General features: G+C 43.2%; 1 protein-coding gene across 2 annotated transcripts in view; it reads left to right on the forward strand.

Moving 5' to 3' along the window:
• The window catches only part of vps35l (VPS35 endosomal protein sorting factor like), a 153,927-nt gene that overhangs the window by 65,056 nt on the left and 62,527 nt on the right, over positions 1-26,344 (forward strand). For both annotated transcript variants that reach the window (XM_078240937.1, XM_078240938.1), the window contains 6 exons: positions 5,543-5,628; positions 8,450-8,530; positions 9,844-9,907; positions 19,572-19,670; positions 20,188-20,265; positions 23,977-24,091. In XM_078240937.1, the coding sequence (XP_078097063.1) occupies positions 5,543-5,628; positions 8,450-8,530; positions 9,844-9,907; positions 19,572-19,670; positions 20,188-20,265; positions 23,977-24,091 (523 nt within the window). The remainder of the gene's footprint in view (positions 1-5,542; positions 5,629-8,449; positions 8,531-9,843; positions 9,908-19,571; positions 19,671-20,187; positions 20,266-23,976; positions 24,092-26,344) is intronic.

Here is a 26,344-nt window from a genome sequence, read left to right on the forward strand (position 1 = left end):
ACTGCTGAAGTGCTCCCCACATGAAGAGAACAGTCTTGCAATCACCAGGCAAGACAGTGAGCCTGAGCAGCAAGTGCAGGTGAGGAGCAGCCTATCATTGGAGGCACAGCTCTTTCCAGAACCCTCCATTCCAACTTACCTGTTTGACTGGTGCTTTAAAAACTGGCACCGAGGCCACACACAGTGGCTTCAGGATTCGCATCTGGTCCTGGGTTGCAGGTTGAACAAACCTGATTTAAATAATGTACCAATGTCTTCTAGAACTGCTTTTCCAAGACTACAAACTTGAAAAGTATTCAGAAGATGCAGTTTAATTTGTAGTATAATTATTCAGAATCTATAATTCTTAGTTTACAAGTATATCCAAATGTTCCTTATGCATTATTTCCTCGTGTCAATTTCTCCTTGTATATTTCGGTCAAACCTGGATTTTTCTTGTGCTCAAATGAGTGACTGAGTGTAGTTTACTCGAGATGTCTGCTAACCGTTAATTTGGACAGTTACTGGGATGCCTGATGCATTGCTTGGACACATCGCCTTCAACTATGTGCTTCCTCTCCAGTGTAGAGAGGGATTGCAGCCTCCGGATTTGCTCTGGGTGCTCCGGTTCCCTCCCACAGTCCAAAAGACGTGCTGGTTAGGTACATTAGCCATGCTAAATTCTCCCTCAGTGTACCCGAACAGACGCCGGAGTGTGGCGACTAGGGGATTTTCACAGTAACTTCATTGCAGTGTTAATGTAAGCCTACTTGTGACATTAATAAAGTTTAAACTTTAAATGTAATATTTGTGTAGCTGTGATCAGAGTAGGAGATCGGAACTCTGACTTTCCTACTCTCTGGCAGTCATACCATGCTGCAATGTGCTGTAAACCTATACTCTGCAACTAGCAACTGAGCTGAACAGAAATGCATTTTTCTTCGATTTAATTTAATTAAAGTTGTGTGGGAATTGTTTCTCTTTATTCTCCCTAAACCGTTCCACAATGGTACATCTAGAAAAGCAGGAGTATTCCCCAGTTGCTTTTGTAATTATTTTGAATGCATTATGCAAGGTAAATTGATTTTCAGAATTGCCTATAAAATTAATTAGTTCAATAAAGACTTTCAGGCTAGCAACTGAGTTCGTTCTTCAAAGGTATTGCACATTATGAGTACATTGGACTTAATAGGATGGAGGGTTATAGGTAGGCCTAAAAGATAAGGATATGTTTGGCACAACTTGTGGGGCCGAAGGGCCTGTTTTGTGCTGTAGTTTTCCTATGTTTCTATATCCCTACCTTCTAGGTCTACCTATAACCCTCCATCCTATTACGCTCCATGTACTCATCCAGGAGTCTCTTAAAAGATCCTATTGAGTTTGCCTCCACCACCACTGACGGCAGCCGATTCCACTCGCCCACCACCCTCTGTGTGAAAAATTTCCCCCGAACATTTCCCCTGTACCTACCCCCCAGCACCTTAAACCTGTGTCCTCTCATAGCAGACATTTCCACCCTGGGAAAAAGCCTCTGAGAGTTCACCCGATCTATGCCTCTCAACATCTTATACACCTCTATTAGTTCTCCTCTCATCCTACGTCTCTCCAAGGAGAAAAGACCGAGCTCCCTCAGCCTATCCTCATAAAGCATGCCACTCAATCCAGGCAACATCCTTGTAAATCTCCTCTGCACCTTTTCAATTTTTTCCACATCCTTCCTGTAATGAGACGACCAGAACTGAGCACAGTACTCCAAGTGGGGTCTGACGAGGGTCTTATATAGCTGCATCATTATCCCCGGACTCCTAAACTCAATCCCTCGATTGATAAAGGCCAGCACACCATACGCCTTCTTAACCACCTCCTCCACCTTCGGGGCCGATTTTAGAGTCCTATGGACCCGGATCCCAAGGTCCTTCTGATCCTCTACGGTACTAAGAGTCTTTCCCTTTATATTGTACTCCTTCATCCCATTTGACCTACCAAAATGGACCACTACGCATTTATCTGGGTTGAAGTCCATCTGCCACTTCTCCGCCCAGTCTTGCATCCTATCTATGTCCCACTGTAACTTCTGACATCCCTCCAGACTATCCACAACCCCACCAACCTTCGTATCATCGGCAAACTTACCAACCCATCCCTCCACTTCCTCATCCAGATCATTTATGAAAATGACAAACAGCAAGGGTCCCAGAACAGATCCCTGGGGCACACCACTGGTGACCGACCTCCATTTAGAAAAAGACCCATCTATACCCACTCTCTGCCTCCTTAGGGCAAGCCAGTTCTGGATCTACAGGGCAGCAGCCCCTTGGACCCCATGCCCTCTCACTTTTTCTAGAAGCCTTGCATGGGGGACCTTATTGAACGCCTTGCTAAAATCCATATAAACCACATCTACCGCTTTCCCTTCGTCAATGTGTTTAGTCACATTTTCGAAGAACTCCACCAGGCTCATAAGGCACGATCTGCCTTTGACACAGCCATGCTGAGTATTCTTGAGCATACTAAACCTCTCTAAATGCTCATAAATCTTGTCCCTCAGGATCTTCCCCATCAGCTTATCAACCACTGAGGTTAGACTCACCGGTCGGTATTTTCCTGGGCTATCCCTGTTCCCCTTCTTGAAAAAAGGAACCACATCCGTAATCCTCCAATCCTCCGGCACCTCTCCCGTCTCCATCGACGACGCAAAGATCATCGCCAGAGGCTCTGCAATCTCTTCCCTCGCCTCCCACAGTAACCTGGGGTAAATCCCATCCGGACCCGGCGACTTATCTAGATGCCATTCAAAGATTCCAGCACAACCTCTTTGTTAAAGTCCACATACACAATCTTTTCAGTCCACCGCAAGCTCGCAGTACATCCACCCAGGTCCTTTTCCTTTGTGAAAACCGAGGCAAAATACTCATTAAGCAACTCTGCCATTTCTACTGCTTCCGTACAGACTTTCCGGCCTTCACCTTTTATAGGCCCTATTCCTTCACGTCTCATCCTTTTACTCTTCACAATTTTCCAATCTTTTACTCTGCTTTTAAAAAGCATTGTGGCGGGAAACTGCCTCAATCCAAATATAGCCACACCCTCCGTTTAATATGATGAGTGAGGTGAGGGCACCATTCATGGAGGCTCTTTAAAATTAACCTTGATTCGGCAATGAACTGATTGACGCACATTAATGGAGCGAGCGTGAATAGGGCCTGGGTGGGATTGTGGTCAGTGCAGGCTCGATGGGCTGAATGGTCTCCTTCTGCACTGTATGGATTCTATGATTCTGAGAGTAAATGCTTTTCGTCAGTTTTAGTGATTTTAAAATTAGTGTTACTCACAAACTCAAGAACAGCTTCTTCCCTGGTTTGGAGGATATGGACATAGAACATTACAGCGCAGTACAGGCCCTTCGGCCCTCGATGTTGCGCCGACCTGTGAAACCAATCTAAATCCCATCTAACCTACACTATTCCAATATCATCCATATGTTTATCCAATGACCATTTAAATGCCCTTAATGTTGGCGAGTCCACATTCCATGTCCTTACTACTCTGAGTAAAGAACCTACCTCTGACATCTGCCCTATATCTATCACCCCTCAATTTAAAGCTATGTCCCCTCATTAAAGACAATGGAGAAAGATTGAACAAACTTGGATTGTTTTCATTGCAACATTGGAGGATGAGGGGCGACCTGATAGATTATGACAGGAGTGGATAGTCAGAGTCTTTTTCCCAGGGTCGAAGGGTCAATTACTCAGGGGCACAGGTTGAGAGTGAGAGGGGGAAGGTTTAAAAAAGATGTAAGGGGCAAGTTTTTCACACAGAGGGTGGTGAATGTCTGGAACGCACTGCCGGAGGAGGTGGTGGAAGCAGATTCTGTAACAATGTTCAAAGAGGCATCTGGATCGATACATGAATAGGCAGGGAATAGAGGGATATGGACCACATAGAGGCAAGAAAATATTAGATTAGAGAGGCACCTGTATCAGCACAGACATGGTGGGCTGAAGGGCCTGTTCCTGTGCTGGGAACCTCCAGAGGATGTATCATCTACCTGGCACTTCTTGACCAAGGTTGCAAGTGCTCAGGTTTGTCTTTTGCAGTGATATGCACAGCTCCCCCTCCATTTAGGATGGGGATATTTGTGGAACATAATTTGATTATGAATATTTGAGTAGAAACTTCATTTGGAAGCCAGCGTAATTTTGAGCGCCGTTTGCAACTTTTTTTTACTAATTGTGCTCAAAGCAGAAACTCTTCCCCAGAAAAACAGAAATGTTACATACCTCCATTTATTGTGTTTGTGTATATCACACTGTAACATTGTGAACATGACCCTTCACTTTGCTGTGTGATACAAAACTTCAATATGGGGCATTAGACGAGAGTTATTAGGTCAGTTAAATATAGAGCGGGTGGTGATTTCTGGGTGTCCTATTAAAATGTGTATGGTGTTGTATGGACTTGGGAACAGATTAATTGAGCTTAATAATGGACTGCATGCGCCTTTATTGCCTGTCCTGTTTTTATAATGTGCCCTTATTTTGATTGCTCCTGTGGTTAAATTATGTATGTTGTTTGAAGAAATTACAAGGAAACATTTGATAATTTATCAGTGAATGATGCCTAAGGCAAAACTTTGGGAATATTCTAATATCAAAATGTGAACAGAATGTGTTAATTATGCAACAGCTGTAGTTCTGAAAGACAAAATCTTCATTTTATGTTATATCGTTTGGGTTCCTGGAATATGTAGCTACAAGATCTATATTTTGGCTGTTTGTGACTGTTTAGTTTTTGCATTTGTGAATTAATCTCTGTCCACTTGTCAACTGTCAACTTTCTTCTCACCATCCTCTCTTGAAGATGTTAACACTTTGGTAGTTGTTTCGGTGCGATTCACTCTATAAGTTACTTTGCCAAAGTGACCATTTTTGCATGAGCTTTGAGAGTCAATGTTTAATTATTTTAACTATTTAATCGCAGAAATTTTAGAAATAAGGCCAATTCTGTGCTGACCCAATATCCAGACCTAAGAGTCCTTATGGCACAGACTTGCATTATCCAGCCAATGTTTCTGGATAATTGAGTGTAGGAAACCTAGTTGATTTTATTTATTTGTTTATATTACCCCTTGCCTGCCACCATAGCCCTGAGACTGATTGTGGTATCCACAATGGCTGCTAACATGTTCAAGACCAGTTAATGTGGCAGAGGCCACCTTCCTTGTCTCTTGCTGAGCTACCTGCTGGGTCAATTTGCAAAGTTATCAGGGCTATAAAAAGTCAGCTTGAATTGAATCAATAATGTGTGGACTTCATTTTATCGCAAATTCCTGGATCTTCCAGTGTGAATGATGTAATGGGGGTGAGCATCGCAATAGCCAGCCCCTTCTCCCTACAAGTCTGAGCCACCTCTCTCTCTCTCTGTGACAATCTTCTTTTCTCTTTTGAAAGTCACAAATCTTTCACAATGGAGACCTTTAAAAAGGCACTAAAACCCCAGGATTGAAAAGACATTACAGACTGCACAGGATGCTTATTTTTTTCATGTACTCCATTTCCAGGAGAAGTTCCTACCTTTCCTGGATATGTTTCAAAAAGAAAGTGTCAAAGTAGAGGTCTGCAAATCCATTATGGAAGTTTTTATTAGGTAAGCGCAATTTCTAGAAATATCATTACCTTATTAGAACTATTAAAATATGCTTGTCATCTTAGCACTCTGTAGCATTAAACCCAAGGGAGTACTGTTTCAGTTAGGCCTGTGTAAAGTGTGAATACTGTCTGTGCTATTTAACTTCTCTTTTCAAAATAGTCATGCAGTACTTGCAGAAGCAAGTTGGTATTTAAATTCTTCTTTAGTCAAAAGGTCTAGTTTTTAAACTATTCATTTGGGAATCTAGAAGATATCTCTGACAAGTTCAGGTAACCCGGATGTAGAAGCAGTCTGGGTAGCGATCAGAAATGATAAAGGCAAGAAGTAACTTGTGGGGGTGGTGTCCAGGTCCCTTAATACTAACCACATGGTAGGATGGAGTTTAAAGGAAGAGGTAGTGGGAGCTTATCAGAAAGATACTGTGATGGTCATGGAGGATTTTAATCTACATACAGACTGGAAAAATGATTGGGCAAGGGTAGTCTAGGTGAGTTCATAGAATGTTTTTGGGATAGTTTCTTAGAACAGCACGTTCTGGAGCCCAAGCAAGCCTGCTATGACAGCCTGGTATTAACATAGAAAATAGTAGACCATTCGGCCCTTTGAGGTTGTTCCATCATTCAATATGATCATGGCTGATCTCTATCTCAATGCCAAACTCCCGCACTCTCCCCATACCCCTTGACATCTAGAGTTTGGAAATCTGGCAAATCCTCAGGTCCTGATGGACTTTATCCGAGGGTCTTAAAAGACATGGCTAATGAGGTAGTTGATGTGTTGGTTTTAATTTCCCAAAATTCACTAGATTCGGGAAAGATCCCATTTGATTGGAAAATAGCAAATGTGACTCATTGCTTCAAAAAGGGAGGGAGACAGAAAGCAGGAACTACAGAGCAGTTAGCTTAACATTTGTCATAAGGAAACATTAGAAGCCATTATTAAAGACGTTATAACAGGGCACTTACAAAAATTCAAGGTAATTAGGCAGAGTCAACATGGTTTTGTGAAAGGGAAATCCTGTTTAATCAATAAATTAGCTTTTTTTGGGGAAAGAGTATGTGCTGTGGATAAGGGGAAACAGGTGGCTGTATTGTTCTTTGATAAGGTGCTGGATCAAAGGTGATTGTGGAAAATAAAAGCTCATGGTGTAAGGGTATCATGTTGGCATGAGTAGAAGATTGGCGAGTGAGCAGGTAACAGTTGGCATAAATAGGTCTTTTTCTGGTTGGCAAATGTAATGAGTGGTGTGCCATTGGGATCAGTCTGGGACCTTAACTCTTTGCAATTTATATGAATGACTTGGATGAAGGTATGGTTGCTAAATTTGCTAATGACACAAAGATATGTCGGAAAGTCAATTGTGAAGAGGACATGAGGCTATCGGGGATGTAGAAAGGTTAAGTGAGTGGGCAAAGATCTGGCAAATGGAATATAATGTGTGAAAAAGGTGTAATTGTTTATTTGGCTGGAAGAATAAAGAAGAATATTATCTAAATGAGAGATTGCAGAGCTCATGTCTTATGTTGTTAGTACAGAGGTGCAACAAGTAATTAAGAGTTTCTATAGATTAAAAAAAGTAAACATTGGTCCTATAGAAAGTGAGTCTGGGGAATTAGTAATGGAAAATAAGGAGATGGCAGATGGAATGCTATCCTTTATTACAAGAGACATTGAACATAAAAGTAAGGATGTTATGCTTCAGTTATGACGTGGAGATGCCGGTGTTGGACTGGGGTAAACACAGTAAGAAGTCTCACGACACAGGTTAAAGTCCAACAGGTTTATTTGGTAGCACAAGCCACTAGCTTTCGGAGCTCTGCTCCTTCATCAGGTGAGTGGGATTTCAGTTCACAAACAGGGCATATAAAGACACAATGTCTTTTTATGTCTTTATATGCCCTGTTTGTGAACTGAAATCCCACTTACCTGATGAAGGGGCAGTGCTCCGAAAGCTAGTGGCTTGTGCTACCAAATAAACCTGTTGGACTTTAACCTGGTGTTGTGAGACTTCTTACTATGCTTCAGTTATACAGAACATTGGTGAGAGCACATCTTGAATATCGTGTACGGAGTTGGTCTCCTTATTTATGGAAAGATGTAAATTTATTGGAGGCTGTTCAGATGAGGTTTACCTGACTGATGAGTGGGTTGTCTTATGAGGATAGGTTGGACAGACTAGGCTTGTTTCCATTGAAGTTCAGAAGATTGCGGGATGACTTGATTGAAGTATATATGGTCCTGACAAGGTGGACCTGGAAAGGATTGTCCTTTTTAGGAGAGATGAAGATAAATTTTCTCTGAGCGTTTTGTGACTTTGGAACTCTCTGCCTCAGAAGACATTGGAGGTGGATTCACTGAATGTTTTTAAGGTGAAGGCAGATAGATCCTTGTTAGGCAAGGGAATCCAAGATTATCGGGGATAGATGGGAATGTAAAATGCAACACCAACCTATTAGCCATGATCTTACTGAATTGTGGGACAGACTCGAGGGGCCAAATGGCCTACTTGTGCTCCTATTTTGCTATGTTCGTATGTAGTGCATGAATCGCAAAAGGCTAACATGCAGGTATGGCAAGTAATTAGGAAAGCTAATAGAATGTAATGCATAGAATGTGAAGGGAATTGAGTACAAAAATAGAGGTTAAGCTTCAGTTATACAGGGCACTGATGAGATCACATCTGAAGTAGTGTGTACAATATTGGTCTACTTATTAAGCGGAGCAGTTGGAAGCAGTTTACTGGGCTAATACCCGGATTTCCATTCATATTCCATGCTTTTGCATGTTAAGTAAAATTTTGTTCCATTTTGTATTCTAGGCAACAGCAAGAACTAACCCGTGACCCTGTCATTCTTAATGCTCTAATGCACATTTGCAAGACGATGCACGATTCTGTTAAGTAAGATGCAATTCTTCATAGCGGTAATTTAAAAATATCTTTTAGGAACAGTGACAAAAACTTAATATTACTCTACGTGAAAAATTGTTTCCCAATTTTGGAAGAATTGGTTCTCCTCTTCCTCAACCTTTGTCTCACCCCCAGGTGAAATCTCTTCTAGTTTTTATGACAAATAATAGAATCCCTACGGTGCAGAAGGAGGCCAAGTCCAAAGATGTGTAGTTTAGGTAGATTGGCCATGCTAACTTGCCCCTTAGTGTCCCAAAAATGTCTGTTAGGTGGATTGGGCATGGTAAATGCATGGAGTTCTAAGGATAAGGTGGAGGGGAAGGCCTGGGTGGGGTGTTCCTTTGGAGAGTTGGTACAGACTTGATGGGCCGAATGGCCTCTTTGTGCACTGTATGGATTCTATGGTTCAATGATCCTATTGGAACAATAAATATTTGCAATATTTTCACTTCACAAACATTAAAAGCATCATGCTACTATAAAACCTGCATAGAAGAAATAATCACAAGTATCTATCGCATCAAACTATTCTGAGTAACTGAATTAATAATCTTAGTTTGGATCTTGTGGTGCAGCATTTTTTTTGATTTATTGTGTGTCAGTGTTGAGGAAAAGTTGCACTTTAGCCCAATTCAGTGGCCGCCAGGATGCCAGCACTGCCGCTTCACATCGTCAGGACGCGGGTTTGATTCCCGGCTTGGGTCACTATCTGTGCGGAGTCTGCATGTACACCCCGTGCCTGCGTGGGTTTCCTCCTCAGTCTGAAAGACGTGGTTAGGTGCATTGGCCATGCTAAATTCTTCGAGTGCTAACCACTGTGCCACCGTGCGGCCCTTCTTCCAAATTGGAATTGTTTTCCTTATTATATAGCCAGCTATTATTGGGAATTGCTTATTTTGTTGTAATCTTCTTTAATAAATGCATTTTTTGATCCTATTGGTTTTGCTTGAAATCATAGAAACCCTCCAGTACAGAAAGAGGCCATTCGGCCCATCGAGTCTGCACCGACCACAATCCCACCCAGGCCCTACCCCCATATCCCTACATATTTACCCACTAATCCCTCTAACCTACGCATCTCAGGACACTAAGGGGCAATTTTTTTTTAGCATGGCCAATCAACCTAACCCGCACATCTTTGGACTGTGGGAGGAAACCGGAGCACCTGGAGGAAACCCACGCAGACACGAGGAGAATGTGCAAACTCCACACAGACAGTTTAGCCTTTCAATAAATTCTGAATTAAGAATTTGGAGGTTTTATTTTAACTGTTTGTTTCTGTGTGTTCTCTCTTTTTACTGAAGTGCTTTAACATTGGAAGATGAGAAAAGGAGTTTGGCTGTTCTAATCAGTGGATTTATCAGAATGGTGAGTGCTTCATTCTGACACAAACTGGATGTACGGAAATTAAAAAAATAAATGTCTTTGCTGCTGAGTGAAATATACCAACTTTAGAAAAAGGGGATATTTTCAAGAATAAATTGGTGTTGGACTCCAATGGAGAGGTGCACATCTTAAACTGTCAATGCTCTTGCATGAAGTGCATCATCACATATTTACTGCTTTATCCTTTTGTTATTTCTAAAAACTCTTACTTTATATTTTTAAAAATATAAAGTATATTTATATAAGTATTAAAGTTCCCAGCTGAAAGATACAAGCCAGCAACATGCATCTGGGTTCAACTTCTAAAACAAACTCACCTTGCTGCATATGACAGTAACTAAAGACCCGATATTCCTCTGTCAGTGGAAATTACTGCAGCTGGATGAAGCCATTGTGAGAAGCAGATATGAGAATCAGGTTTTAGATTTTTTTAACGTAAATCAAGTACAAAGTATAAGCTTGACTTTTTACGATGAAACTTTAAGGTAAGAACTAAATTGTTCCAATGTTGATGTGCAAAAGGTTAATCACAGAAAATCTGAGAATCTTCGTAAAGTTTCAACAAAAGTTCTTAAGTTCATAAGATATAGGAACAGAATTAGACCATTCGACCTTCGAGCCCGCTCTGCCATTTGATCATGGCTGATATGCTCCTCATCCCCATTTTCCTGCCTTCTCCTCATAACCTTTCAACCCATTACCAATTAAAAATCTGTCTAACTCCTCAAATTTACTCTGTCCCAGCACCCACCGCACTTTGGGGTCGCCAATTCCACAGATTCACAACCCTTTGGGAGAAGTAGTTTCTCCTCAACTCTGTTTTAAATTTGCTGCCCCTTATCCTAAGACTATGGCTTCTCGTCCTAGATTGCCCCACAAGAGGAAGCATCCACTCCACGTCCACTTTATCCATACCTTATCATCTTGTATATCTCAATTTGATCTCCCTTCATTCTTCTAAATTGTAGAGAGTAAAGGCCTAAGCTATTTAATCTCTCTTCATACGACAAACCCCTCATCTCTGGAATCAATCGAGTGATCCTCCTCTGAACTGCCTCTAAAAGATGATGAGAGGCTGAGTAAATTAGGGCAATGGCAGAAGACCAAGAGGTGATCTTATTGAAATCTACAATATTTTGAAGGGGCTTGACAGGGTTGACATTGAGAGGTTGATTCCCCTGACTGGAGAATCTAGAACACGGGCCACAAACTCTGGATAAGAGGCCGATCGTTTAGGGCTGAGATGAGGAGAAATTTCTTCACTCAAAAGGCTTGTGAACGTTTGGCATTCTGTATTCCAGAGGGTTCTGGATGCTCCATCGTTAAACACATTCAAGGCTGAGTTGGATAGATTTTTAAACTCTTCGGGAAATCAAGGGATATAAACATTGGTTAAACAAGTTATGTTGAGGTCAAAGATCAACCATGATGATACTGGATGGCAGAGCTGGCTCGGTGGCCATTAAACATCGAAACACAGGAAAGAGTAGATCATTCGGCCCATCGCGCCTACTCCAGCATTCTGTCAGATCATGGCTAATCACCTACATCAATGCCACTTTCCTGCATTATCTCCAAACCCCTCAATGTCATAGAGGTTTACAACATGGAAACAGGCCCTTCGGCTCAACTTGTCCATTCGTATCCAGAAATGTATCAATCTCTGTCTTGAATATGTTCAGTGACTGATCCTTCACAGCCCTCACGGGTAGAGAATTCCAAAGATTCACCATCCTCTGATTAAATTTCTCCACATTTCAGTTTAAAATGGCCTGCCCTTATTCTGAGACTGTGTTCCTGTATCCAGAGTCATTACAGTAAGAAGTCTCACAACACAAGGTTAAAGTCCAACAGGTTTATTTGGTAGCACAAGCCACAAGCTTTCGGAGCACTGCCCCTTCATCAGGTAAGTGGGATTTCAGTTCACAAACAGGGCATATATAGACAAACTCAACAGACTGATCAAGACCTTTGATCCAGACCTTCAGAGCATCCTCCGTGCTCTCATCCCACATACTCCCTGCATTGGAGATCTTTACTGCCACCCAAAGGTACACAAGGCCAACACATCCGGCCATCTCATCATATCAGGCAATGGGACCCTGTCTGAGAACCTCTCCGGCTACGTCAAGGGCATCCTGAAACCCATTGTACAAGAACCCCCAGCTTTTGTCGCGACACTACGGACTTAGAACATAGAACAGTACAAAACAGAACAGGCCCTTCGGCCCATGATGTTGTGCCGAGCTTTATCTGAAACCAAGATCAAGCCATCCCACTCCCTATCATCCTGGTGTGCTCCATGTGCCTATCCAATAACCGCTTAAATGTTCCTAAAGTGTCTGACTCCACTATCACTGCAGGCAGTCCATTCCACACCCCAACCACTCTCTGCGTAAAGAACATACCTCTGATATCCTTCCTGTATCTCCCACCACGAACCCTATAGTTATGCCCCCTTGTAATAGCTCCATCCACCCGAGGAAATAGTCTTTGAACGTTCACTCTATCTATCCCCTTCATCATTTTATAAACCTCTATTAAGTCTCCCCTCAGCCTCCTCCGCTCCAGAGAGAACAGCCCTAGCTCCCTCAACCTTTCCTCATAAGACCTACCCTCCAAACCAGGCAGCATCCTGGTAAATCTCCTCTGCACTCTTTCCAGTGCTTCCACATCCTCCTTATAGTGAGGTGACCAGAACTGCACACAATATCCCAAATGTGGTCTCACCAAGGTCCTGTACAGTTGCAGCATAACCCCACGGCTCTTAAACTCCAACCCCCTGTTAATAAAAGCTAAAAGCTAAAAGGTCCGGAATGTGTCTGACAGGGTATTCAGGACTCTTAGGGGGGAGGGAGATAAACCACAAGTTATTGTACATGTGGGGACACACGACATAGGGAGGATAGGGGAAGGGGATATTAGGCAGGGATTTATGGAGTTGGGGTGGAAACTAAAGGCCAAGACTGACAGAGTGGTTATCTCTGGACTCTTGCCTGTACCACGGGATAGTTTAGAGAGGAATAGGGAGAGGGAAGGTTTGAATTCATGGCTGAGGGGATGGTGCAGGAGGGAGGGGTTCAGGTACTTAAGCAATTGGGGCTCGTACTGGGGAAGGTGTGACCTCTATGAGAAGGATGGTCTACACCTTAATCAGAAGGGGACCAATATCCTGGGGGGTAAATTTGCTAAGGCCATGCAGGGAGGTTTAAACTGATTCGGGGGGGGGGAGGGATCCTGAGTAGTGGGGCTGAAAGTGAGGGATGCATGGATGGGGACTGCAATGCACGGCATTGCAGAGGTGGGGTGGAGCAGGGTTTGAAATGTGTATACTTCAATGCCAGGAGTATTCGCAATAAAGTGGGTGAACTTGCAGCGTGGATCAGTACCTGGGACTTCGATGTTGTGGCTATTTCAGAGACATGGATAGAGCAGGGGCAGGAATGGATGCTGCAGGTCCCGGGGTTCAAATGTTTTAGTCGAAGTAGGGAAGGAGGTAGAAGAGGGGGAGGGGTAGCATTATTGGTCAGAGATTGTATCACAGTGTCAGAGAGGAGGTTTGATGAGGACTTATCTGTTGAGGTAGTATGGGCGGAGATTAGAAATAGGAGAGGAGAGGTCACCCTGTTGGGAGTCTTTTATAGACCTCCTAAAAGTTCTAGAGAGGTTGAGGAAAGGATTGCGGAGTCAATCCTGCTTAGGAGTGAAAGTAATAGGGCAATTGTTATGGGGGATTTTAACTTGACTAATATTGACTGGAATTGTTATAGCTCTAGCTCGTTAGAGGGGTCAGTTTTTGTTCAAAGCGTGCAGGAAGGTTTTTTGACTCAGTATGTAGACAGGCCAACTAGAGGTGAGGCTATATTGGATCTGGTGCTGGGAAATGAGCCAGACCAGGTGCTAGACTTGGAAGTTGGTGTGCATTTTGGTGATAGTGACCACAATTCGGTTACGTTCACCTTAGTGATGGAAAGGGATAGGCATGAACCTCGGGCCAGTGGTTTTAGCTGGGGGAAGGGTAATTATGAGGCTATTAGGAGAGAATTAGGAAACATAGGTTGGACTAGGAGATTACAGGGACTGGGAACGTCCGACATGTGGAGTTTTTTCAAGGAGCAGCTACTGCGAGTCTGTGATAGGTATGTCCCTGTCAGGCAAGGAGGAATTGGTAGGGCTAGGGAACCGTGGTGCACCAAAAAAGTTTCTTTGTTGGTTAAAAAGAAAAAGGAGGCTTATGTTCGGATGAGACGTGAGCACTCGGGTAGTGCACTAGAAAGCTTTAGATTGGCTAAGAGGGAGTTGAAGAGCGAGCTTAGAAGGGCTAAAAGGGGACATGAGAAGACTTTGGCGGATAGGGTTAAAGAGAATCCTAAGGCGTTCTATAGGTATGTCAAGAACAGAAGGTTGGTTAGGGCAAGTTTAGGGCCAGTTATAGATGGCAGAGGGAAGTTATGTGTGGAACCGGAGGAGATTGGTGAAGCATTGAACCAATATTTCTCTTCGGTGTTCACGCAAGGGGACATGAATATAGCTGAGGAGGACACTGGGTTGCAGGGGAGTAGAATAGACAGTATTACAGTTGATAAGGAGGATGTGCAGGATATTCTGGAGGGTCTGAAAATAGATAAATCCCCTGGTCCGGATGGGATTTATCCAAGGATTCTCTGGGAGGCAAGAGAAGTGATTGCAGAGCCTCTGGCTCTGATCTTCAGGTCGTCGTTGGCCTCTGGTATAGTACCAGAAGATTGGAGGTTAGCGAATGTTGTCCCATTGTTTAAGAAGGGGAACAGAGACTTCCCCGGGAATTATAGACCGGTGAGTCTCACTTCTGTTGTCGGCAAGATGTTGGAAAAAATTATAAGGGATAGGATTTATAGTTATTTGGAGAGTAATGAATTGATAGGTGATAGTCAGCATGGTTTTGTGGCAGGTAGGTCGTGCCTTACTAACCTTATTGAGTTTTTTGAGAAAGTGACCAAGGAGGTGGATGGGGGCAAGGCAGTGGACGTGGTATATATGGATTTTAGTAAGGCGTTTGATAAGGTTCACCATGGTAGGCTTCTGCAGAAAATGCAGATGTATGGGATTGGGGGTGATCTAGGAAATTGGATCAGGAATTGGCTAGCGGATAGGAAACAGAGGGTGGTGGTTGATAGTAAATATTCATCATGGAGTGCGGTTACAAGTGGTGTACCTCAGGGATCTGTTTTGGGGCCACTGCTGTTTGTAATATTTATTAATGATCTGGATGAGGGTATAGTTGGGTGGATTAGCAAATTTGCTGATGACACCAAAGTCGGTGGTGTGGTAGACAGTGAGGAAGGGTGTCGTAGTTTGCAGGAAGACTTAGACAGGTTGCAAAGTTGGGCCGAGAGGTGGCGGATGGAGTTTAATGCGGAGAAGTGTGAGGTAAGTCACTTTGGTAGGAATAACAGATGTGTTGAGTATAGGGCTAACGGGAGGACTTTGAATAGTGTGGAGGAGCAGAGGGATCTAGGTGTATGTGTGCATAGATCCCTGAAAGTTGGGAATCAAGTAGATAAGGTTGTTAAGAAGGCATATGGTGTCTTGGCGTTTATTGGTAGGGGGATTGAATTTAGGAGTCGTAGCGTTATGTTGCAACTGTACACAACTCTGGTGCGGCCGCACTTGGAGTACTGTGTGCAGTTCTGGTCCCCACATTACAGGAAGGATGTGGAGGCTTTGGAGAGGGTGCAGAGGAGGTTTACCAGGATGTTGCCTGGTATGGAGGGGAGATCCTATGAGGAGAGGCTGAGGGATTTGGGATTGTTTTCGCTGGAAAGGCGGCGGCTAAGAGGGGATCTTATTGAAACATATAAGATGATTAGAGGTTTAGATAGGGTGGATAGTGATAGCCTTTTTCCTCTGATGGAGAAATCCAGCACGAGGGGGCATGGCTTTAAATTGAGGGGGGGTAGTTATAGAACCGATGTCAGGGGTAGGTTCTTTACCCAGAGGGTGGTGAGGGATTGGAATGCCCTGCCAGCATCAGTTGTAAATGCGCCTAGTTTGGGGGCGTTTAAGAGATCCGTAGATAGGTTCATGGACGAAAAGAAATTGGTTTAGGTTGGAGGGTCACAGTTTTTTTTTAACTGGTCGGTGCAACATCGTGGGCCGAAGGGCCTGTTCTGCGCTGTTATGTTCTATGTTCTATGTTCTAACACACTATAGGCCTTCTTCACAGCTCTATCCACTTGAGTGGCAACCTTTAGAGATCTGTGGATATGGACCCCAAGATCTCTCTGTTCCTCCACAGTCTTCAGAACCCTACCTTTGACCCTGTAATCCACATTTAAATTAGTCCTACCAAAATGAATCACCTCACATTTATCAGGGTTAAACTCCATTTGCCATTTTTCAGCCCAGCTTTGTATCCTATCTATGTCTCTTTGCAGCCTACAACAGCCCTCCACCTCATCCACTACTCCACCAATCTTGGTGTCATCAGCAAATTTACTGATCCACCCTTCAGCCCCATCCTCTAAGTCATTAATAAAAATCACTCGTCCGCTAGCAACCTGCCTCCAGTCCGAAAATTTTCCATCCACCACCACCCTCTGTCTTGGATCAGACAGCCAGTTACCTATCCAACCGGCCAACTTTCCCTCTGTCCTACACCTCCTTACTTTCATCATAAGCCGACCATGGGGGACCTTATCAAACGCCTTACTAAAATCCATGTATATGACATCAACTGCCCTACCTTCATCAACACACTTAGTTACCTCCTACAGAAACTCAACACAGATGGAGCAGTTGAACCAGGAGCACTCCTCGTCACAATGGATGTCTCGGCACTCTACACCAGCATCCCCCACGACGATGGCATTGCTGCAACTGCCTCAGTACACAACGCTGAAAACTGTCAATCTCCAGATGCAATTTTACAACTCATCCGCTTCATCCTGGACCACAATGTCTTCATCTTCAACAACCAGTTCTTCATCCAGAAACACGGAACAGCCATGGGGACCAAGTTCGCACCTCAATATGCCAACATCTTTATGCACAGGTTCGAACAAGACTTCTTCACCGCACAGGACCTTCAACCGACGCTATACACTAGATACATTGATGACATTTTCTTCCTTTGGACTCATGGTGACCAATCACTGAAGCAACTATATGATGACATCAACAAGTTCCATCCCACCATCAGACTCACCATGGACTACTCTCCGGAATCGGTTGCATTCTTGGGGATACGCATCTCCATCGAGGATGGTCACCTCAGCACTTCACTGTACCGCCAGCACATGGATAACGTCACGATGCTCCACTTCTCCAGCTTCCACCCTAAACACTTTAAGAAGCCATCCTCTACGGACAAGCCCTCCGAATACACAGGATCTGCTCAGATGAGGAGGATTGCAACAGACACCTCCAGAAGCTGAAAGATGCCCTCATAAGAACAGGATATGGCGCTCAACTCATCGATCGACAGTTCCGACCCGCCACATCGAAAAACCGCACTGACCTCCTCAGAAGACGGACACGGCGGACAGAGTACCCTTCGTCGTCCAGTACTTCCCCGGAGCGGAGAAGCTACGGCATCTTCTCCGGAGCCTTCAACATGTCATCGATTGAAGTCGAGCATCTCGCCAAGGCCATCCCCACACCCCCAATTCTTGCCTTCAAACAACCACACAACCTCAAACAGACCATTGTCCGCAGCAAACTACCCAACCTTCAGGAGAACAGTGACCATGACACCACACAACCCTGCCACAGCAACCTGTGCAAGACGTGCCGGATGCCATCATCTCACATGAGAACGCCATCCACCAGGTAGACGGTACATACTCTTGCAACTCGGCCAACGTTGTCTACCTGATACGCCGCAGGAAAGGATGTCCCAAGGCATGGTACATTGGGGCGACCATGCGGTGCTACGACAACGGATGAATGAACACTGCTCGACAATCACCAGGCAGGAGTGTTCTGTTCCTGGTGGGGAACACTTAAGCAGTCACGGGCATTCAGCCTCTGATCTTCGGGTAAGCGTTCTCCAAGGCGGCCTTCATGACACCAGAATGCAAAATTGCTGAGCAGAAACGGATAGCCAAGTTCCGCACACATTAGGATGGCATCAACCGGGATCTTGGGTTCATGTCACACTATCTGTAACTCCCATGACTTGCCTGGGCTTGCAAAATCTCACTAACTGTCCTGGCTGGAGACAATACACATCTCTTTAACCTGTGCTTAACCCTCTCTCCACTCACATTGTCTGTACCTTTAAGACTTGATTATCTGTAAAGACTCGCATTCCAACCATTATCTTGTAAATTGAGTTTGTGTCTTTATATGCCCTGTTTATGAACAGAACTCCCACTCATCTGATGAAGGAGCAGTGCTCCGAAAGCTTGTGGCTTGTGCTACCAAATAAACCTGTTAGACTTTAACCTGGTGTTGTGAGACCTCTTACTGTGCTTACCCCAGTCCGATGCCAGCATCGCCACATCCAGAGTCATTAACCAGGAGAAACATCCTGTCTACATCTATTCTGTGACATCCTATAGAAATGTTGTGAACTTCAGTGAGATCACTCTCACTCTTCAAAACTCTAGAGAATGCAGGCCTTGTTTCCTCAATCTCTCCTCGTTAGACAATTCCACCACCCCAGGTGTTAGTCTGGTGAACCTCCGTTACATTCCCTTTCTGACAAGTTTATGCTTCATCAGGTAAGGAGACCAAAACTGTGTACGACACCTCTACAAATTGCAGCATGGCATCTTTACACCTGCAATAAAGCCCCCTCACGAAGAAGGCCAACATACCATTCACCTTGCTAATTGCTTGCTGTGCCTGCACACTAGCTTTTAATGACGCATGAACAAGGACACATGGATCGCTTTAACACTTCCCAACCTCTCACCATTTCAGGAATACTCTACCTTTCTGTTTCTTTTCTACCAAAGTAGATAATTTCACTCTTATTCACATTATATTCTGTCTGTCATGTCCTTGCCGATTCACATAGCTTGTCCAAATCCCCTTCAAGCCTCCTTGCAACATAGAACCACTCATTCCATCTAGTTTTGTGTCATCAGCAAATTTGGTTTCATTGGTCTACTCCTGTTTCTATTTCAGATGTAATACAGGGATCCAAAATGCTTCAAGGGATGCAGCAAATTCCTAATAATTCAGAGACCTTTTCACATAAAAAAAAAATTAGTTCGAGCAAAAGGGGAATTATGTCACAGTCGGCAGTGCAGTGCATTGTGTGAATGTTTTACTAATGCAAGTCAAAGCACACACTGAATTTAATTGTTGTTTTCTGTTCATATTTTCTCCTCTTCCATCCTTTGCTTAAAGAGTCTAAAGCACCATGTGGTTCCCTGTCTAATAGAAGCAGCTACACTTTGCACCCAAAGGCAAGTTGGATGGATGATCCTCTGATCGTTCTCTCTGGGTGGAATATTTAAACTCCACCCGATCCTAAATTACAGCACATCATAACATCCCGCTGTGATACATTAAAGTCCAAAGTACTCCTGCTTCTACCATTGTTTTTGATGGGTTTATTTTGTAAGCCGTGGTTTGTGCTCATCTGAAGTTTACATCCACTGTAGTTTTGACTCTCAGAAGGTACTTGTATTTTTCTCTCCTATTGGATGAACAGGTTTCATTTGGTCGTGACTTTGAACAGCAGCTAAGCTTTTACGTGGAAGCCAGATCGACATTTTGCAACTTGGAGTCTGTTCTTATCCAGCTGACCCATGTAAGTAGACAGTGGTCACGCAGATCAAATATAAATTTATATTCTAGCTGAGTCTCTTATCATTTCATTCAGCTCCTGAACCTGTGCTCAGAAGTGCATTGATCCAGTGTCAATTATTGGTATAACACAGTAATTGTGGCTGTTTTAGTTTCCAGTATATTGTAATTTCTGAATATTTCAGGAGGGGGCAGTGTTGGTCAATACATGTTTTAAGTTTGTCAATTGCTTCTATTTACTCAGTGTTTAAGTGTTTGTCAGTAACTGCAAACTGCAGCACAATAAAGATTTTAGATTCCATAAAGTTATTTGAATTTGAATCAAAATATGATCAAATTGATTAGTTAAAAATGCAAAAGTTAAATTAGAATGCCAGAACCTGAATTTGATATCATTTTGTAATTCACTCAATTTTTGTAAAACCAGTTTTGATTTTGTGATTAAAAAGCGCTGGATGATGTTTTAAATATCTTTCTGGAAAGTATGTGAACATACAGTTCTTGTGTTTGTTTCTGTAAAGTGCGTGAATCAGCTTGCAATGGAAACCAGGAAAGTTATGAAAGGCAATCACTCCACAAAGACAGCAGCATTTGTGAGGGTGAGTGTTAAACTTCATTACTGTTCGCACAAGTCTAACCTGTTATGTTGACCTCGCTAATCCTACAAATCATAATTGTAGCTATTTACTCATATATTTAATTCGTTTTCTGTTTGTTTTTACTGGCTGTTTTTACTGAAGGTATGTACTGGGGTACAGTTCAGTGCACATTCTCCACATCATGCCCAAGTGCCCTTTTATTCATGTGTCTACCTCAATATTCATTGGTCTATTCAGCTATATAGGGCATTGCACCTGAGTCCAGTTTTGATATTACCTCTTGTTTCCACATGCACATCTCCCACGAGCATCATCAGATCGAGATCAATCCAAAAACACCGATAAGTTTTTCTTCTTTAAACAGTGTGCCTGGAAGTCAGGTGTTGTACCTTTTTGCTGCCCTGACTCAGCTAAGTTAAAATTCAGTAAACTGGAGATCAAAACTGGGACCTTCTGGTCTGCGTGACGCAGGTGCCTGCCAGGGAGAAGAGGAAATCTTTTTATTTCACTTACTCTCTCTCTGCTTCCTTCCACACGAGAGTAAACACAGATATATTTCTGCTTTAGATTAAATTGGGGCGATGCTTCTATTTTGGCACTACCCAACAGCTGCACTACTGCCATTCTGCTCCGACCTCACCAGCCCCCTTCCCACTAGTACAGCTTCAACCCAGTTCTCTGACTCCACACCATGATGTAATAAATGAATGATCTTTCTACTCAGACTAGCAGATTGGCTGACCTTGCGATCCCAGACACATGCCGACTTTAGGGTCTGGAGAAGGGAGAAGAGGTAGAATTTCATAACAATGAGAGCAAGTTGCTTTTTATTTTATTTGTCTCCATGTAGACTTTGTTTAGAATTGTAATGTCTTTATCCAAATCTGTTATCTCAGATGGTATTATATCTTTGTCAGGACAAAAATGCATATCAAAGGTTTTTTAAAAAGTTGCTTTCAAATATAAAATTCTCCTGAGAGTGGAACTTGTGAAAATGAAGCCGTATTTGAACACTTTGTTAACCAGATTAGCCAGGTACTAATCAGTGTGGTAATAAGTCAGAAGTGTATCACAGTTTAATTATTTAAAATTTCAACATGGGAGTGATGAAATATTCAATACAAAGAAAATTACAGCACAGCAACAGGCCCTTCAGCCCACCAAGCCTGCACCGACCATGCTGCCCGACTGAACTAAAACCCCCTACCCTTCCGGGGAATATTTCATGGTATTTGATAATGGCTTTTTATTAAGCAATCAAGTGAGTTTCTTCAGAGTCCAGAAGTGGCAGGAACCCTTACGTTTGTTTATGAGCAGCAAGTAGATTTTAGTGAGCCCACGAGCAGTTTTTGATTTAAGTTACTGCACCAGGATCTCTGAGCCATGGAGGAAACGTTATGTTTGAATTGCCCCAGCCAGGATTTTACTCTCGAGGTGAGCTCTATGTTGTGAGCTTGAGAAATCCAGAAGAGTGAATTTCCTGAATGCCCAGCAGAATTTAACTCCAGGGTCCCTGAAGCAACACTTTATGTTGCAGGTGGGCTTGATTGATAAACTGGAGGCCTTTCAGCTGGAAAGGCTGATATACTGGGAATTGAGAGATTGCCAGGGAGAAGGGGGTTCAATGTTTTTTATTCATTTGTGGTACATGGGCGTCACTGGCTGGCTAGCATTTATTGCCCATCCCTAGTTGTCTGAGGGCAGTTGAGAGTCAACTACATTGCTGTGGCTCGAGTCACGTGTAGGCCAGACCAGCTAAGGACAGATTTCCTTCCCTAAAGTGTGGGCAGAGAGAGACCACAGTTTTGGGGGTTCGTGGGTTGCGGGGGTGATGATGGAAGTGGTTTACTGAGTAGCACTTGCTACTTCTGGCCCACAAGCTGTGCTAAAAAGGCTGTGACCTCCTTTCAAGCTTTTTCCTGAGGCCCAGGAAATCTGATCACGAACAGTTAAAGAGAATCAGTGTTAAAATGAAGGCATGCAACCTCAATGACCAAGCCAGTTCTTGTGGGCTAGCTGACTCCCAGCACCTTATCGTGTTTCCAATTCAACCAAAGGTAGGCAAGTTCAATTCCTATTCCAGATTATTTCACTTTCAGCTCCTACATGACCCAGGGTTTTTCAGTCAAAAACTAGCTCTTCTAAAATAGGAGGAGGCCATTCAGCCCATCGAGCTGGCTCAGCCCTTTGGTGCAATGATGGCTGATCTTCTACTTCAACATCATCATCCTACACTGTCCCCATATCCCTTGATATTTTTAATATGTAGAAATCGGTTGTTGGCAATCGTGAATGTACTCAGTGTTTGAGCTTCTGTGACCCTCTGGGTTGGAGAGTTCTGAAGATTCACCATTCTCTGAGTGAACCAATTCCTCCTCATCTGATTCTGAAATGGCCAGCCTCATCTCCTGGCCAGGGGAAACATTCGCCCTGTATTTACCCTGTCGAGCCCCAATCTTCAAAATAAAGATTGAGGTTGATGAAACTGGGAAAACAAAATAGAAACGGTGTACATGAGGAATAAAAGTTAAACATAAACCGAGAGCTTCCACTTCCTGGTGGTTGTATCCCAGAAGATGTGGTGTGGGAGTCTCCACAAGTCACAGCACAAGGATTGCACGGGAACAGCCTGGGAAGTTCAAACTGTTAGGAATGGGTTAACACACCTTCCAATTAAGTCCTAATTTGATGTCAGTTATTCAATAGAAGTCACTGATATATAAACGGGACACAGGTGGCACTGGGTGTTGAAGGAGAATTGTGTGTGGAGTTGGATCAGAGAAATAAAGGCAATTTATGAAGAAGCTGATCTTGTGTCTCCTTTACTGATGTACCACTGAGAGGCACAGACATAAACTTCCAATGGGTAATTATCCTGCATCTGGAACCATCCAAAACTCTGATTTCAATCAGAGAAAGTTAAAGTTTATTATTAGTCACAAGTAAGGCTTACATTAACATTGCAATGAAGTTACTGTGAAATTCCCCAAGTCGCCAAACTCCGGCGCCTGTTCGGGTCAATGCACCCTAACCAGCACATCTTTCAGATTGTGGGAGGAAACCGGAGCAGCTGGAAGAAACCCACGCAGACACGGGGAGAACATGCAGACTCCACACAAACAGCGATCCAAGCCTGGAATCGAACCCGGGTCCCTGGCAGTGTGAAGCAGCAGTGCTAACCACTGCCACCATGCCGCCCCGTAGACTTCAGATGTTTATGACTCTGACTAGATACCCAGGAAAAGTTAGAAGGATTAAAACCACTTCTAATTTGTGGGTCATTCTCATATTGCTACTCCCCAACCTACCCACCCCGGGCACTGACCTGACCACCACCTCCCCTTCCCCCCACCCCTCCCCACACACACACACACACACACACACGGCTGGAATCTTTAATTATCAGCGAGTCTGAAGCTCCTATGAATTATTGGTACTCGACTGATAAATGCCAACATTGGTTACTAATTGTCGTCTGTTTGGTAACTCATTTAAATAATATAATAGACATTTTAATTGGTTTTATGTCATATTTGTGCACAAGAGAACATGAAAGATGAATGTTCCGCTCGAGTGTTGGAATGTCTGAGGAAATATTCTGAAGGTTCACTATATTAATCATTAGTTCCTTTTAGCAAAGTTAGTTCTGAAATGACTGAGCTACATATTGTTTCTCATAAGATTAACAAATTTTCTTTCACCAACTCGCAGGCTTGTGCTGCGTATTGCTTCATTACTATCCCATCGTTGACCAGCATCTTTGCGCGCCTTAATCTCTATTTGCACTCAGGACAGATTGCTCTCGCAAATCAGTGTCTTTCGCAAGGTAAGATAAGATAATGTAAAGCTATTAATGAATGACTAAAGGCTGACCTGTCGCCTGGACCTGATATTTTTAAAAATCATTTATGGAATGTGGCCATTGCTGGCTAGGCTAGCATTTATTACCCATCCCTAATTGCCCTTCAGAAGGTGGGGGTGAGCTGCCTTCTTGAACCACTGCAGTCCATGTGATGTAGGTACACCCACGGTGCTGTTAGGGAGGAAGTTCCAGGATTTTGACCCAGTGACAGTGAAGGAGCGGCTGATACGTTTACAAGCCAGGATAGTGAGAGATTTGGAGGGGAACCTTCAGGTGGTGGCGTTCCCAGGCCCCTGCTGCCCTTGTCCTTCTAGATGATAGGATTTGTGGGTTTGGAAGGAGTAAGGAGCCTTGGTGAGTTCCTGCAGTACATCTTGTAGGTGGTGTACACAGCTGTCACTGTTTGTTGGTGGTGGAGGGATTGAACGTTTGTGGAAGGGGTAGCAATCAAACAGTTGCTTTCTGGGACTGTAAAATAAATGGCTGCTCAGATGATAATGCATTTGCTGTAATTTTCCAAAATTCCCAAGATTCTGGAAGATTCAGCAGATTACAAAACCATAAATCTAAAATCTCTGTTCAATAAAGGAGAGAGACGGAAAGCAGGAAACAATAGACCAGTTAGTCTATCGTTGGGAAAATGTCCAAATCCGTTATTAAGGAAGTAGTACCAGGACATTTAGAAAATCGGAATACAATCGGGCAAAGTCAACATGGTTTTATGAACAGGAAATCATGTTGGACAAATTTATTCGATCTCTTTGAGAATATGACAAACAGCTTCGGTAAAGGGGAACCAGTAGATGTATTGTGTTTGGATTGCCAAAAGGTACCCGCCAAGATGCCACATAAAAGATTATTTCACAAGATAATAGCTGATGGTGCTGGGGGTAATATGTTACCATAGATAAGAGGATTGGTTAGTCAACCGGAAAGAATTGAGATAAATGGGTCATTTTCAGGTTGGCAAACTAATGAGTCGATGGCGTGCCACAGGGATTGAATCGAGGCCCTCGAATATTTATGCTATCTGTTAATAACTTGGATGAAGGGACTGACTGCATTATATTTATTGATACAAAGATAGGTAAGAAAAAAGACTTGAGGATGCAGAGTCTGCGAAGGGACATAGGTTAAGTAAGTGAGCAAAAATGTACACATCAGGAATATGATGGGAAAATATGTCCAGCTTGGCAGGAAAAATAGAAAAGCAGAATATTATTGAAATGGAGAGACATTCTAGAATGCCATGGTACAGAGGGATCTGAGTGTCCTTGTCCATGAATCTTAAAAACATTAGCATGCATGTAAGGTGAGTAATTAGGAAGGCAAATGAAATGATGACTTTCATTGTAAATGAGATGGTGTATAAAAATAGTGAAGTCTTGCTACAATTGTGAAGGGCAATTCTGGGATAACAGCTAGAATACTGCATACAGTTTTGGTCTCCTTACCCAAGGAAGACATGCTTGCATTGGAGGCAGTTCAGAGAAGATGCATATGGCTGATTCTTGGGATGGAAGAGTTGTTTTCTGAGGAGAATGGGTTGGCCCTATATTTATTGGAGTTTAGAAGAATAAGAAGTGGGTTTATGAATTGTATAAGATTCTGAGGGGCTTGACATGGTAAACGATGAGAGGATTTTCCCCTCATGAGAATCTAGGACCAGGGTGGTGGGGGGCATGGTTTTAAAAACAAGTGGTCTTCTATTTAAGATTGAGTTGAGGAAGAATTTCTTCTGAGGGTTGTTAGCCTTTGGAATTCTCTTCTTCCTCACCTGAGATTATAGGAGGCAGGATCATTGAATACATTTGAGGCTGAGTTAGATGGATTTTTGATCCACAGAAGAGTAGCCAGTTTTTGGGGCAAGCAGGAAAATGAAGTTGAGGCTGTGTCCGGATCAGCCATGAAGTTATTGAATGATGGAGTTGGGTTGAGGGGCTGAATGGCCTACTCCCACTCTTATGTCTTGAGTTCTTATGTAAGCTAAGGGCGCTCTTATTGACACAACAGTTTTACTATCTGTAGGTATTTGCATGTGATCAAGCTTGTGTACAGCAATACATTTATTGATGTAATCTTGTGACCTAATTGCTGTAGCTTTTAAACTAATTTAGATGAGTTTGTCACAAATGAGAAGGTTGCTCTGGGATGGAAACGTAAGGATTTAGCAATGGGCTGAAATCTTCAGTTTTACACGTGTATGGTGTTTATGAT

This window comes from Mustelus asterias, chromosome 23 (assembly GCF_964213995.1).
Source record: "Mustelus asterias chromosome 23, sMusAst1.hap1.1, whole genome shotgun sequence".
In the NCBI taxonomy this organism is placed as follows: domain Eukaryota; kingdom Metazoa; phylum Chordata; class Chondrichthyes; order Carcharhiniformes; family Triakidae; genus Mustelus; species Mustelus asterias.